The sequence below is a fragment of the Rhipicephalus microplus genome, chromosome 8, assembly GCF_043290135.1.
Source record: "Rhipicephalus microplus isolate Deutch F79 chromosome 8, USDA_Rmic, whole genome shotgun sequence".
Lineage (NCBI taxonomy): Eukaryota > Metazoa > Arthropoda > Arachnida > Ixodida > Ixodidae > Rhipicephalus > Rhipicephalus microplus.
In genome coordinates this window covers 35,960,528-35,973,405 of record NC_134707.1, presented here as the reverse complement: position 1 = coordinate 35,973,405, position 12,878 = coordinate 35,960,528, and the positions used below count along the sequence as shown (strand labels likewise).

Genomic DNA, 12,878 nt, shown 5'->3' with positions numbered 1-12,878 from the left:
CCGTTTCCGTGAATCCTCAATTATACTGTTAAAGATATGGCGGTTTGGACATCAACGTGACTTAGACGAAAATGTCACTGAGAAAACCAATGCACTGTAGGAAAGGTGATACTGAGAAATACTTAAAGAAAAAGAAATAAAATGCCATGACAGTCGTATTATCGGTAAGCTGAGTTCTTTAAATGTCCTCAAGTCAATGAATTGATGATCTGTGTTTCTCAAATGTACCACTAGCCAAGCAGCATAATCTTTTTTCATTCATGAAAACAACATTTAAAGTTTTTAGACTGAGGCTCACCAGATGCGAAAGCCCAAGACGGATTAAATACAAGTGTATGTTTAATTATTCGCATACCCTACGAAGCGTGCGATAAGCTAGTCAAGCTTGCACGCCACATAGTAATAACGGGGCCCTACAATGCACTATCAGGTACTGAATTACCCAGCATTCTTCGCGGTAGAGGAATGTTTATGATGCTCAACAGCTCACCCAATCGCTTTGGGTACAGTCCTGGCCACGGTGGTCAGATATCGTTAGAGGTGCGATGCCCCAGGACCGTCGTCTGAGCGATATCAGCGGACGTTAACGCAAGTTGGTTGAAGGTTCCACAGCCCTTCAGTACGTCGTGTCTCATGGCATTATCGTTGCTTTGCAACGTAAAACCCCACATACTGTTGCGAATAAACAAAGTAAGTTGGTCGAGTCGGTAAGTTGGAACGTGTGTTACTATGTAACGAGCAGCATGCTTGCCTGAGCATGATTTCCGAATAATCATAAAATATCTTATGAAAAGAACGCATTGCTTCACGAACTGACTGGGGCAATATCTTTTTCAGAATCCATCAAATACAAGCGGCGTTAGAAGTATTTGTCGTGCGCCTAAAGTGCTGTATTTTTACGTGCCAGCGAGTTCAATGAAATTTGCGTAAAACGGGGGGAATGAGATAAGGGACGTGATAAAGGGGCAAAAAATATTCATGCATTTGTCTACAGGTGTCATGATCTTGAGCATTTTGAATGAAAAGCAGTCCTCGAAGTACTCGAGACACTTTTGGCGTCTATCTGCATACCCATTTATCCATCTCTATCTAGCCGCCTACGTTTCGGTGCTGTCATGATCATCCCCTGAGCTCGAGGTACACCCAAAACTGTACGGGAGGGCAAGATAGTTTGACGATTACGACGCGCCAGTCATGGTATGAATACTCTCACAATCTCGTCACGTACGTGTTCATACACTTTCCAAAAAGCAGTGGTACATACCCGAGGGAGGGTATGTACCACTGCGAGGCAACACAGGCAGCGTTGAATTGATTGATTCATTGATTGATATGTGGGGTTTAACGTCCCAAAACCACCATATGATTATGAGAGACGCCGTAGTGGAGGGCTCCGGAAATTTTGACCACCTGGGGTTCTTTAACGTGCACCCAAATCAGAGCACACGGGCCTACAACATTTCCGCCTCCATCGGAAATGCAGCCGCCGCAGCCGGGATACGAACCCGCGCTTTACGGGTCAGTAGCCGAGTACCTTAGCCACTAGACCACTGCGGCGGGGCAACACAGGCAGCGTGGATCGGACGAATGCTAGAATAAATTTCAGTGTCCCAGCAGGAATCGAACCCTAACATTCTGCGTGGTAATCATCATAATCTTCTAATTACCGGCCAATATCCTTGCTCACTAACCATTAATATTATATTTGAAAAAATTCTGATCAGCCGGTTCCACAATTTCATTGAAAAATATCAGGTTATGTGCCCACAGCAACAATGTTTCCGCCCAAATCACTCTACTTTATCAGCTGTGTTAACACTAACTCAAAAAATTACTGTACCTTTGCAAAGTAATATACTTGTGTGTGTCATATTTTTGAACCTGAAAAAAGCCTTCGATACGGTTAATCACAAATTACTTTTACATAAGCTAAAGCATTATGGTTGTCGCGGTAGCCCATTATATCTTCTCACTAGCTACCTTCATGAGCGCGTGCAGGTAGCTAGATTGAACGATATTACGTCATTACCAAAGTATATGCGCACTGGAGTCCCTCAAGGATCTGTCCTAGGGCCACATTTATTTTTATTATATATAATGACCTCCCACAAATTTCAGACACTAGTGAAGTTATTATGTACGCCGATGACACTTGTATTGTTATAACTGCGGACAACATTCAAGATCTGCAAACTAAAGCCAACAAAGAGCTAAACAAACCAAATGAATGGTTCGTGAAGAACAAACTTACCATAAACGTCAAAAAAACTAAATATATAGTGTTTCGATCACGCAACAACATCATGCCTCCTATATCACTAGATTTGCAAATAAACGAATTTCAACTTGACGAAGCCAGCTCAATTAAATATCTTGGCGTGATATTTGATAAAAATCTGCACTGATAAGAGCAAATAAACGCAGTTTGTGCAAAGCTCTCCTCGGGATGCTACGCACTTTCACAAGCACGTCATCATCTTGATACCAATACTGTGCGTACTTTATATTTTTTCACTCATTCACAGCCACATCTCATACTGCAATAAGTCAGAAGGTACGACATATAAAACATATCTTGAACCTGTTCGCGAACTTCAAAAACGAGCCCTGAGAATAATCACCCAATCTTGCTACAATGAGCCAAGTATGCCTTTGTTTATGAAAATGAATATTTTGCCTTAATATAAGGTACACGAATTAAAAATTGCCACGTGTGTTTTCAATGTTGTCAAAAACAATCCGCCTTTTCACGTTTCTTTATTTTGCACATCCCCTCGTGTAACGAGAAATCGAACATATGAAAATTTCAATCTTCCTTCAACGAAGAACACTTCCGGACAACGTTTGCTGCAGTTTTCAGGGCCAAAAATTTAGAATAAACTACCAGCAGAAATAAAACAGTAGAATAATTTTTCATCAGTTCTCAAGAAATACTTACTTACAGAGAACAATGTTTATCAATGAAAACAATTACGATGCCATTTGTGTGTGTGTGTGTATGTATGCATGTGTGTCTGCCAGAAACTTGTGAAATCGTTTAAAAATACCATTGTCACGCAATGATTAGGTTTTTGTTTTCGGTATTAGCTATGCTTATTTTAACCTTCATAATAATGCAACAATCTGCTTTGTTCATTTGTATTTTCGTAAGTTAGAACTGTTAAAATACAATCGTGCATTTACCGACACTTTTGCTCTCCCTTTGTGTCACTCGTGCAAATTAATGATGCACGATAACTATCTGCGTGCGTCTGATATATCTTTTTTGTACATGGAACCCTTAGTTATTTTTTGGACCCTGAACTAGCCTTCGGCTATGTGTCCAACCAGTGGTGATGTTTCTGAATGTTTCACAGTTTCCAAATAAAGAGTTGAATTGAATTGAAGTATTCTACCATAGAGCCATGCTAGGTCTCGGAAATACTTTGTAGATAGACCGCAATGTTCGTGATACCTTTTGTATTCAAGAACCAGTTCCCCAATTATCGTCATTTGTGAACCACGTCTTCACAATGCTATACGACTATTCAAATATGAAGCTTTTAGATCTACTACATGTAACGAAAAGTGTAAAGTCATTGTTTACATCAGGTGCGAACTCACATATATTGAGCATCCAGTAGCACCGGATGACAGCCACCTATACGTCTGCCTGAGATTTCAGCGTAAGAACGCGAATTTCACGCTAGTAGTAGTATATATTTTGCCTTCAGGCAGCTTTGACCCTGCGAGATTAGGTGCCATTATATCAGCGACACTTGGGCCATGGAATGTTGCTGGTGATTTAACAATCATCACCCGCTATGGGGAACCCAGAAGATGGACCATCGGGGAAGACGTGTGTCCTTCTTTGTATCTAACCACCAACTATATTGTTTAGAGGACGGCACTACTACAAGTTTACGGGGTCTGACATATAGTAACTGTCTCAACCTTACTTTTGTGTCAAGCAGCCTAAGTACCATGGTGCAGTGGTTTGCGGACAATGAAACTAATGGAAGTGATCACATCCCCACCTATATAAAAATCAAGGGGCTAAGCAAGTCGTAGATCGCTTCCTCTTCACGGATCGACCGGTCAAAGTAAAGGCCATCCACAGAGAAGCGGTGTGAGGGAAACCAAGATTGATGATTGATATGGGGGGTTTAACGTCCCGAAATCACCATATAATTACGAGAGACGCCATAGTGCAGGGCTTCGGAAATTTCGACCACTTGGAGTTTTGTAGCGTTATTTTAGCATGCAACCAAGAAGGTTCTTTTGAAAGATGGTATAATGAAAGCCGCTATCCAAGAGGCAACGGTTGATTGTGGACTTTTGTCAGATTTTTGCAAATAAGAAGTGGACTTCGAGCGACTTCGAGCAGTCCGTCGTCGCGTGGAACGACGTTATAGGTGCACGAAATCTATTTATGACTTCAGGGATGTGAGACGTCTACGAAAGAAGTTTCAGCATCAAATCAATGCAGTACAGTCACTACCATGGAAGTCATTATGCGAGTCGCTCGATCCCCCCAAACTTCTTTCGAAGATATGGAGAATGATCCGCGGCCTACGAACATTGCCACAACAGCATCTCCCGTTCAAATGCCTTGCTCTCCACCAAAGCAAACGTTAAATCAATGTAGCAGAACACTTCTGCGCCAGGATTGCCAACAAGGGGTCCGCGATCACCGTGAGTAACCTTCGAAACGCGCCGATGTCCACAGACACTCGGATGAACAATACGTTTTCTCTAGAGGAGCTTCAGGCAGCATTGGCAGCATGCAAGCACTCGTCATCGCTTGGACCCGATGGAGTCACTTACATGGTCCTTGCTAATCTCGGACAAACGGCTCAGCGTGTCGTTGTAGCTGTATACAATTGCTTGTGGACCAACGGTTGATTTCCTTCTTCGTAGAAATGCATCCACCTTGTGCCCCTGCTCAAACCAGGCAAATCGCTACTGGACAGGGCCTCCTATCGCCCCATCGCGCTTGTCAGCTGTTCTAAAAAGGTGGTGGAGAAAATGGTGCTGACTTGCCTAGAGTGGTACCTTAAGCATATCAATGTGTACCCCGATGCTTTGATCGGCTTTCGATGTGGACGGTCTTCCATAGACAATGTTGTTGACCTTGACACGTCTGTACAATAGCAGAAAAGCCGAAAGAGATTATCGGCGGCACTGTTCTTGGATGTTTAAAGTACACATTACAATGTATTGCATGAAACCATCCTGGACGCCTTGGGCAACATTGGATTGATGGGCCGCATCTTCCAATAGGTCTACAGCTATTTGAATGACACAACCTTCTTCGTTCAGGCAGAAGATGATGCAACAAGGCACCATTATACTTATCGTGGTTTACCTCAAGATGGGGGTCCTAATCCCCATACTTTTCAAGCTTGTGCTCATCGGCCTCGTTGACGTCCTACTGCTCTCCGTGCATCTGTCGATCTACGCAGACATCGGCATCTGGGAATCAGGGGTCACACGTCTACACGTACGCTCCAGGCTTTAGAGAGCGGCTACACTGACGTCAAACTACCTTCAAGGGCGGGGACTGGAGCTGTCATCTGAGAAATGCTCGCTGGTTGCGTTTACGTGCAAGGCAATGACCCCATACGTCATCACAGTTAATGGACACATGATCATCTATCAAAAGACCTACCGTTTCCTAGGAGCAGTAATGAATCGTGACTTCTCCTGGAGCCCTCACATGGCTCACATGAAAAAGAAACTCACCATGATCACCCATGTCTTAAGGTTTTTTTCGGGAAAATTATGGGGTGCATCGGTACGAGCCATGCTCCAACTGTGTACTTGCACTTTTTGTCGGCTTTATGCGCTACAGCCTACCTGTGCTCGCAAGGCCCTAATAACAAACGTACGCGTCCTCCAGTCAATAATAGCTCAATCACTGAGAATATGCCTCCAGCTTCTAAGATGCGCATCCTCAGTTGCGACTGTCGCAATCGCTCATGAACACCCTATCACAACCTACATTCGTGTCGATGTTTTAAGAACACACATAAGACATAGACATGCCACCCGGATTCAATCGCATCACCTCGCCTCCCTTCCAACTTCCAGGCCACGCTCTGAGTTCTGCACTACTATTGCTCCACAAGCACGGCGATTCCCGCGAACTTCACGCACGCAGCAAGGCCTTCGTTGCCATTGTGGCGTCTACATCCACTGGAAGCCGTGACAACCATCCCCGGAATGCAAAAAAAAAGTTTGTCAAATTTCTTCAAGTGTTCTCAGGGGTCTCAATTACGGATCGGCAGCGTTTTCCGGCAGGGCTTGTACAAGAGACTATACTGACAAGCTTTTGCCCCGTCTAGTGCTACTGAAGAATTATGCAGAATATATATTTTTGTTCTGCCCACTATTCACAACAACAAACATTAATTTACTTCTAACACGTTCTCATCGGTTCAACTGTTTCTTGTAAGCATACATCTTGTGTTATTTCCTAACTTACTTTTCTGAGTAGAGAGGCTCAAAATTGAAGCTGCCAATAACAAGGTGAGAAATAAATTCACCGGATCCATATTGACACGCACAGAAAGACTACTTACTGCATCCGGAAAACTGCTGGTTTGTAATATACTTTTAGACCATTTTATAACCCCTATCTTTTTGAGCTGGTTTTAGGGGTAACTAACTTTATTAAGACCTTTGAACGAAATGCTTGGTTTCTGCTCCAACAAATCGACAAACGTTCAGTCAGTGATCTCGTGAAGATATGATCCATTGTCTTGACCAGGAAAAGTATTTTTGCCCGGCATTTCCGACATAAGCTGGAAAAGCAGTGCCCAATACTTCCTGTTCTTTTCCTAACAAAAAATACTCATAATTTACAAAAATATTAGTCATAATTGTACCCACGTCATAACTGGTGTTTCTAAGTACTATTAGGACATCCTTAAACCATAGCTCTGTGGGCAATGATGCAAACTAAACGTACTAAATACTAATTTATTTAAGTTTAAATTGAGAACCTGCGTATGCATCGCTCAGATCTCATTGAGAGCACGCCTTTTGAATGATACACAAGATAAAGCACGAACACAATAGAGCTTGAAATGGCGAGATGATAGTAGTTGTACACCTTTTCAAAATATGGTTTTATGGGTCATATATAGGGTGTTTTAAGAAATGTGTTCAATGTTCTTTAAAAATCGGCAGAAGGCACTATTTGCTCGCCGTACTCAAAGTTGCTTTTTCTATAGCGGTAGGCATCTCAAGAAGGTTGAAGGCATCAGTTGGAACAGTAAGTGGGAAACTTAAACAATGAAAATTTTAATTAGTGAAGTCTGGCGCTTAAGTCAACTGGAAGAATCAAAGTCCTAGGTGCGAAAACCCTACTGCCGCTTTAAAATGTTGGAAAAGTGCCCCTTTTTTATAACAGCGAATCTGTTTTTAAAAAGCAGCCATTACAGATAGAGCGTTGTCTGACGGAGGCATTCACCTTGCATACTCTAGCAGTTACAATTCATGAATCACAACAACGAACTTTTTGAATAATGGCTGTGGTATGCCAGTAAAGTAACGTTTTTATAATTATGAGAAAAGCATGGAAAGATATAAATTTGCTAGGGAACAAGTTTTCTAGTATTTACAATGATGCCTCTTGGAGCAATAACTACTTAGCGGTACTCAATGTCATCAAAATTGTAAAAAAAATTGGAAGTCCCGCAGAAACAATGCGTGCGACACTCAACGCCATCGAAATTGCAAAAAAATTGAAAGTCCCGCAGTAACAATGCGTTCAGGATGCTAAGATTGTCCACAGCGTGTAGCATCAGCAGGAGCGGAATGAGTCGTCTGTATCTTCGACTGTTGTCGCCTGAAAAAGGGAAAATAGAGAATGCACTTCATTACTTTAAAGAGAAACTGCCAAATAGACAGCGTACGGCCATTGGTGTAGCCCTCAATTTAAGTCACATTGATCAGCGGCAGGCCAGCGCATTATACTGGGCAAATACAGTCGCTATAAATCAAGCTAGGCAGTATTGAATTTCACTGCTGCATAGTAGGGGATGGTGTTCGTTGGTTGACGCCACTGATTTAACACGGTATAGTGGGAGCATGTATGGTGCCCTATAATTTCGAGAATGTTCCGTGGAATCTCCTGTGGGCGGGGGCAGATACATTGACATGCCTTAGAAGCCCCCTAAACCCTAAAACCCCGCTGGTGTCAACACTAACGGTACATATAATCATAGTATATCATAACGTCTGCATATGACGTCTTCATCAAAGCAATAGACTGAACAAAAAAAGGAGATGACTTACACCTTCACGTCGTCATAGGCAGACGTACAAGAATCTTTGTGACCTCCGTGCTGTGCTAAGATGTGGTTGTTCGCAAGGATCTCCGTCGAAATCGCTCGCGAGCGGAAGAGGTGCGCATGCAGTAAGGAGCATATCTTGCACTGTAGTGCGATTCCGAAGGCGTCAAATTATGATGAGATATTTCGGACTGATCGGTTCCGACCTCAGCTAATGATTGTAGTGTGGACGTGGTGCTCAATCAGTGTTGACAATGTCTTTATGAAATCAAGTGATTTTGATCGTTTTAGGTAGTGACTGTGATACAAAGGCCTGCCAGCCCCGATTAAGATAGGCGATGCTTCAATTCCTCTGTACACGTAACGTCAAACAGTCAAGCACGCCTATCTATCGTCATTATATTACATGGATAAAACACAGCTGAGGGTATGCTACTTGAGCGAACGTTTCAAAGTGAGAAGTCTTCAAGACGCAGCAGGCTGTACGAATAATAATAATATCTGATTTGTGGGGTTTAACGTCCTAAAACCACCAAATGATTATGAGAGACGCCGTAGTGGAAGGCTCCGGAAATTTCGACCACCTGGGGTTCTTTAACGTGCACCCAAATCTGAGCACACGGGCCTACAACATTTCCGCCTCCATCGGAAATGCAGCCGCCGCAGCCGAGATTTGAACCCGCGACCTGCGGGTCAGCAGCCGAGTACCTTAGCCACTAGACCACCGCGGCGGGGCCAATAATACTGATATCTGGGCTTCAACCTCCCAAAATCACGATATGATTATGAGAGACGCCATAGTGCTCCAGAAATTTTGGCCACCTGGGATTCTATACGCGCAGCTTAACCAAAGCATTTTTTCAGTGCCCGGGTGAGAAGCGGATTTTATTGAGTAGCGGCCATCGGCGTTAGTGCGGCTTTCAGCCTATAGACGCCGTTACTGCACTAGACTCGCCTTTGCGTCATCTCTCGCGCTAACCAATGCCGCGACTGCATTCAAAGCTGCTGTATTGTTCAGTTTTCGGCTGTATTCGCACTGTTTGAAGTATAATGAAAAGCTAAACGAGAATCACGAAGCGCTGGTCGATCTAGGCGCCTAGCTTCTTGCAACAGCGTGTGTCGTTTCCTGCTACTTGATTGAGGTGCGCGCGCATCACTTGCAAGGCCAATACCAGAGAGCGCATGCCAGTAATCCCCAGAATATCGGAAGACCACGCTCGTGGAAAACACAACTCAATGCAATGTCTTCCACTGGCATGAGACGCTACATCAATGTGTAGCGTTCAGTGGACGACGCTTCATTTAAACTGTCAAATACGACACGTGAAGCTCCAACGTTACAGCAAATGAAATGGTCTCAAAGAAAATGGTCTCAGTGTATCAACTCTGTCGCTACAAAAGCTACGCGACGTATTTATGCGATTGCTTGTGCTGCTAAGGGCGTATTTGTTTGTCCTTTTCTCTTTCTTTAGCACTTCGCTTATTTTTTCCCCTTTTTTTCAAATGTTTTTATAATGACCTTGTTTATTTATTCCGACCATGGATGTTTACAGCTTTTGTGTTTTTTAGTTAGTTCATTCATGATTTATACCATGTTGTTGTGTGACCGCTGTGAAGCTGCCCAGTGTATGAGGTGGCCAAGTTTCCCTCAAGCTGCTCAATGCAGCTTTTTTGCCTGGTCATCCTCGCAACTTTGTTGTTGTGAATAAACCATTCAATTCAATTCAATTCAAAATCAAGAAACCTAGTGGTATTCGTCCTCTTCGAACAACAAAGGCCCTGCTTCAGCACTTTTCACCGCACCCCACTACCCGGGATGAGCGAAGAACGAAACTAAAACCGTAGAGAAAGATTTGTCGACAGGTCGCCAGACAAGGCTATCCAATCCGAACACTGTACTTCTCATAATTCCCATGGGATATGATCGCAGCACCTGACTCCTCACTTGGTATTATTGTATGAAACTCTATGCTTCTTCGCAGGATCAAAATGGGCTGATCACAACAGTGCATAATCAGCCGAGAGACAGAAAGCTAGCAGGGCAATTTGTAAAGTAGTCAAAACCACGTTAGACACAGAAATATCTACGGGGGGGGGGGGGAGCAAGAAACGTTAATTTCATCGAACTTGAGGTGAAAAAAGTTGGTTTTTGCCTTTTAGTCGTCTCGTGTGAATACAAGACAGGACTTGTGAGTTTCTCTTTCATCACTATAGGAAGAGAAAAAAAAACAAGAATCTGATTTGTCTCCGTTTGACATGCAGAGTGGTATACAACATTACGACGTAGTGAGGAATGCGACTTATCTGCTTGCAATTGCCTGAAACAGAAAAGAAACTCGAACACTGTCAAACTCGATTGTAAGTATCGAACTAGCCACACGGTCTTACAGATTCAGTGCGGAATACGAATAGGGGGCATAAAAAAAAACGCTAACATGCTCTATCAACCTTTATGCTGCTTAGCATGTATTTTTAATGGATGTAGCATGAGCAGCTAATTGAGTGTCATTTACTGAACGTATGGGCTACTATTGAAGCATCGCTACGAGTTACATGTACATTGGTGCAACTGGAGTATCCGTGTGAGGAACATCAGCTGGCATATCCAAAGGTTTAGACAGGACAGCTCATCCATGCAGTCGACGCATTCCATGCAACCTGTGTTCATGCAAACTGCGCCATTCATGCAAAAATTCATGCAAACTGCGCCAACTTTGAATTCCTCTCACTGAAGGCGAGTTTCGCAGCTGGCAAAGTTTTTTTCAAGCGTAGCTGAAATTTCACTGATCGGAGTTTTCGAGCAACACATTTGTTGAAGCTTGTACGAGATATCACGTGCAGTGAAGTAGCTTCTCAAACGTACAACCGGTCTAATCAAGACACTAAATATTTGGCAGCCGTGCTAGTAGTGCGTCAATTTTTTACCTGAACTGGTGTTCCAAGTGTATAGTCAGCGGAGCATCTGCATTGGTGAAGGCACGTATCCTTGTCTTTGCGATGCAAATTCTCAGCTATTTCAACACTGACAAAAAATAATGAGACAGATCTACAAAAAGACTTTAACTAATTGTAGAGAAGCAGTATGCATCAATCCACAAATTGTGGCCCTCTAATTTGTTCTAGGTTAGGCCTATTTATTTTGCTCTTGTTAACCATTTCTTCTGTTAAAATATTTACTCGATGGGTGATAAATGTCAATATTTTTACGGTGTTGTGAACCTTTATATTGCCTAAACCATATGCGCGATGTGTACGGTCTGTAGACGGATCTGCGCACAGATTTTTGCCCTTCCGCTTCGACTGTGCAAGGCCCCCGGACGGATAGAAGCCGGATGGTCATCTTGAGGTCCTGGGGAGCATCACTTCTAAAAATTGCATATTTACGTGTAACAATACGCTGTAACTAGAACTAAAATGACCGGTTAAGAGGCCCAAAGTTTATGGTGCAGGTGTGTAAGCCCGGCTGAAATAAGCAGGTTGATGCCGTGTTTTCACTCACGCCTGCCCTTACCGCTCTCGCGTAGGACGTGGCCTGGCGGTCATTTTTGCCACGGCGACTGCAGGCTGCTGACCGGCCCGGTAGAGCGAGGACACGAGGCCCCCCAGGTACGTCACCACTTCGCCACCACGGTGCAGGTGGCTCTGCGGCGCGCACAACAATGCAAAAAGATAGATAGATAGATAGATAGATAGATAGATAGATAGATAGATAGATAGATAGATAGATAGATAGATAGATAGATAGATAGATAGATAGATAGATAGATATAGATAGATAGATAGATAGATAGATAGATAGATAGATAATAAAAATAGATAGATAGATAGATAGATATAGATAAAAATAGATAGATAGATAGATAGATAGATAGATAGATAGATAGATAGATAGATAGATAGATAGATAGATAGATAGATAGATAGATAGATAGATAGATAGATAGATAGATAGATAGATAGATAGATAGATAGATAGATAGATAGATAGATAGATAGATAGATAGATAGATAGATAGATAGATAGATAGATAGATAGATAGATAGGCGCCTTGTCATCTTTGGGGTGTTAGTTTTAGGGAGATTAGTTGTGACGTCATTTCCTGGTGGTGTTGTATGTTTCTGTACACGTAGACACGTACAAAGATACACGCCACCACCAAGACATGATCTCTCTGCTAACCCTATCAAAAATAACACTTCAAGGATGACAAGGCCCCATCGACAGAGATACGTTCTCCTATCGTCGGCCAGCCTCTCTGAGGCACTCCCATTGTTCACCATGCTTATCCTCCTGTGTGTTCCTATCAGTCGGCTCCCATCATGGTTTTGGATTTTTATATTTTTAGGTTGTTGACACGCGCAATGTTCACGGCACCATTATTTCCTTAATTTTTTTCCTGCCACAGCTGCTGTTCTTCTTTATTCTTATCGCTAAATATTTGAACCGCCATCAACTTCTTCATTTAATGCTTTTGAAAAATGGAGATTCCCAGCAACTCTGGTTGGGATATAATTCTAACTCTACAGAAGTCTCAGGAATCATTCCTAGACATATGCTTCAGCAGGCGTATACCTCGATTCTTGTACGTATTTCTTCTA

General features: G+C 42.9%; 1 protein-coding gene across 1 annotated transcript in view; it reads right to left on the bottom strand.

The window, feature by feature from the left end:
* Positions 1–6,588, bottom strand: part of LOC142768940 (uncharacterized) — a 58,629-nt gene extending 52,041 nt beyond the window's left edge. Inside the window, exon 1 of the mRNA XM_075871541.1 lies at positions 6,467–6,588. Coding sequence (XP_075727656.1) covers positions 6,467–6,536 — 70 coding nt within the window. The 5' untranslated portion in view covers positions 6,537–6,588. The remainder of the gene's footprint in view (positions 1–6,466) is intronic.
* Positions 6,589–12,878: the final 6,290 nt, after the last annotated feature.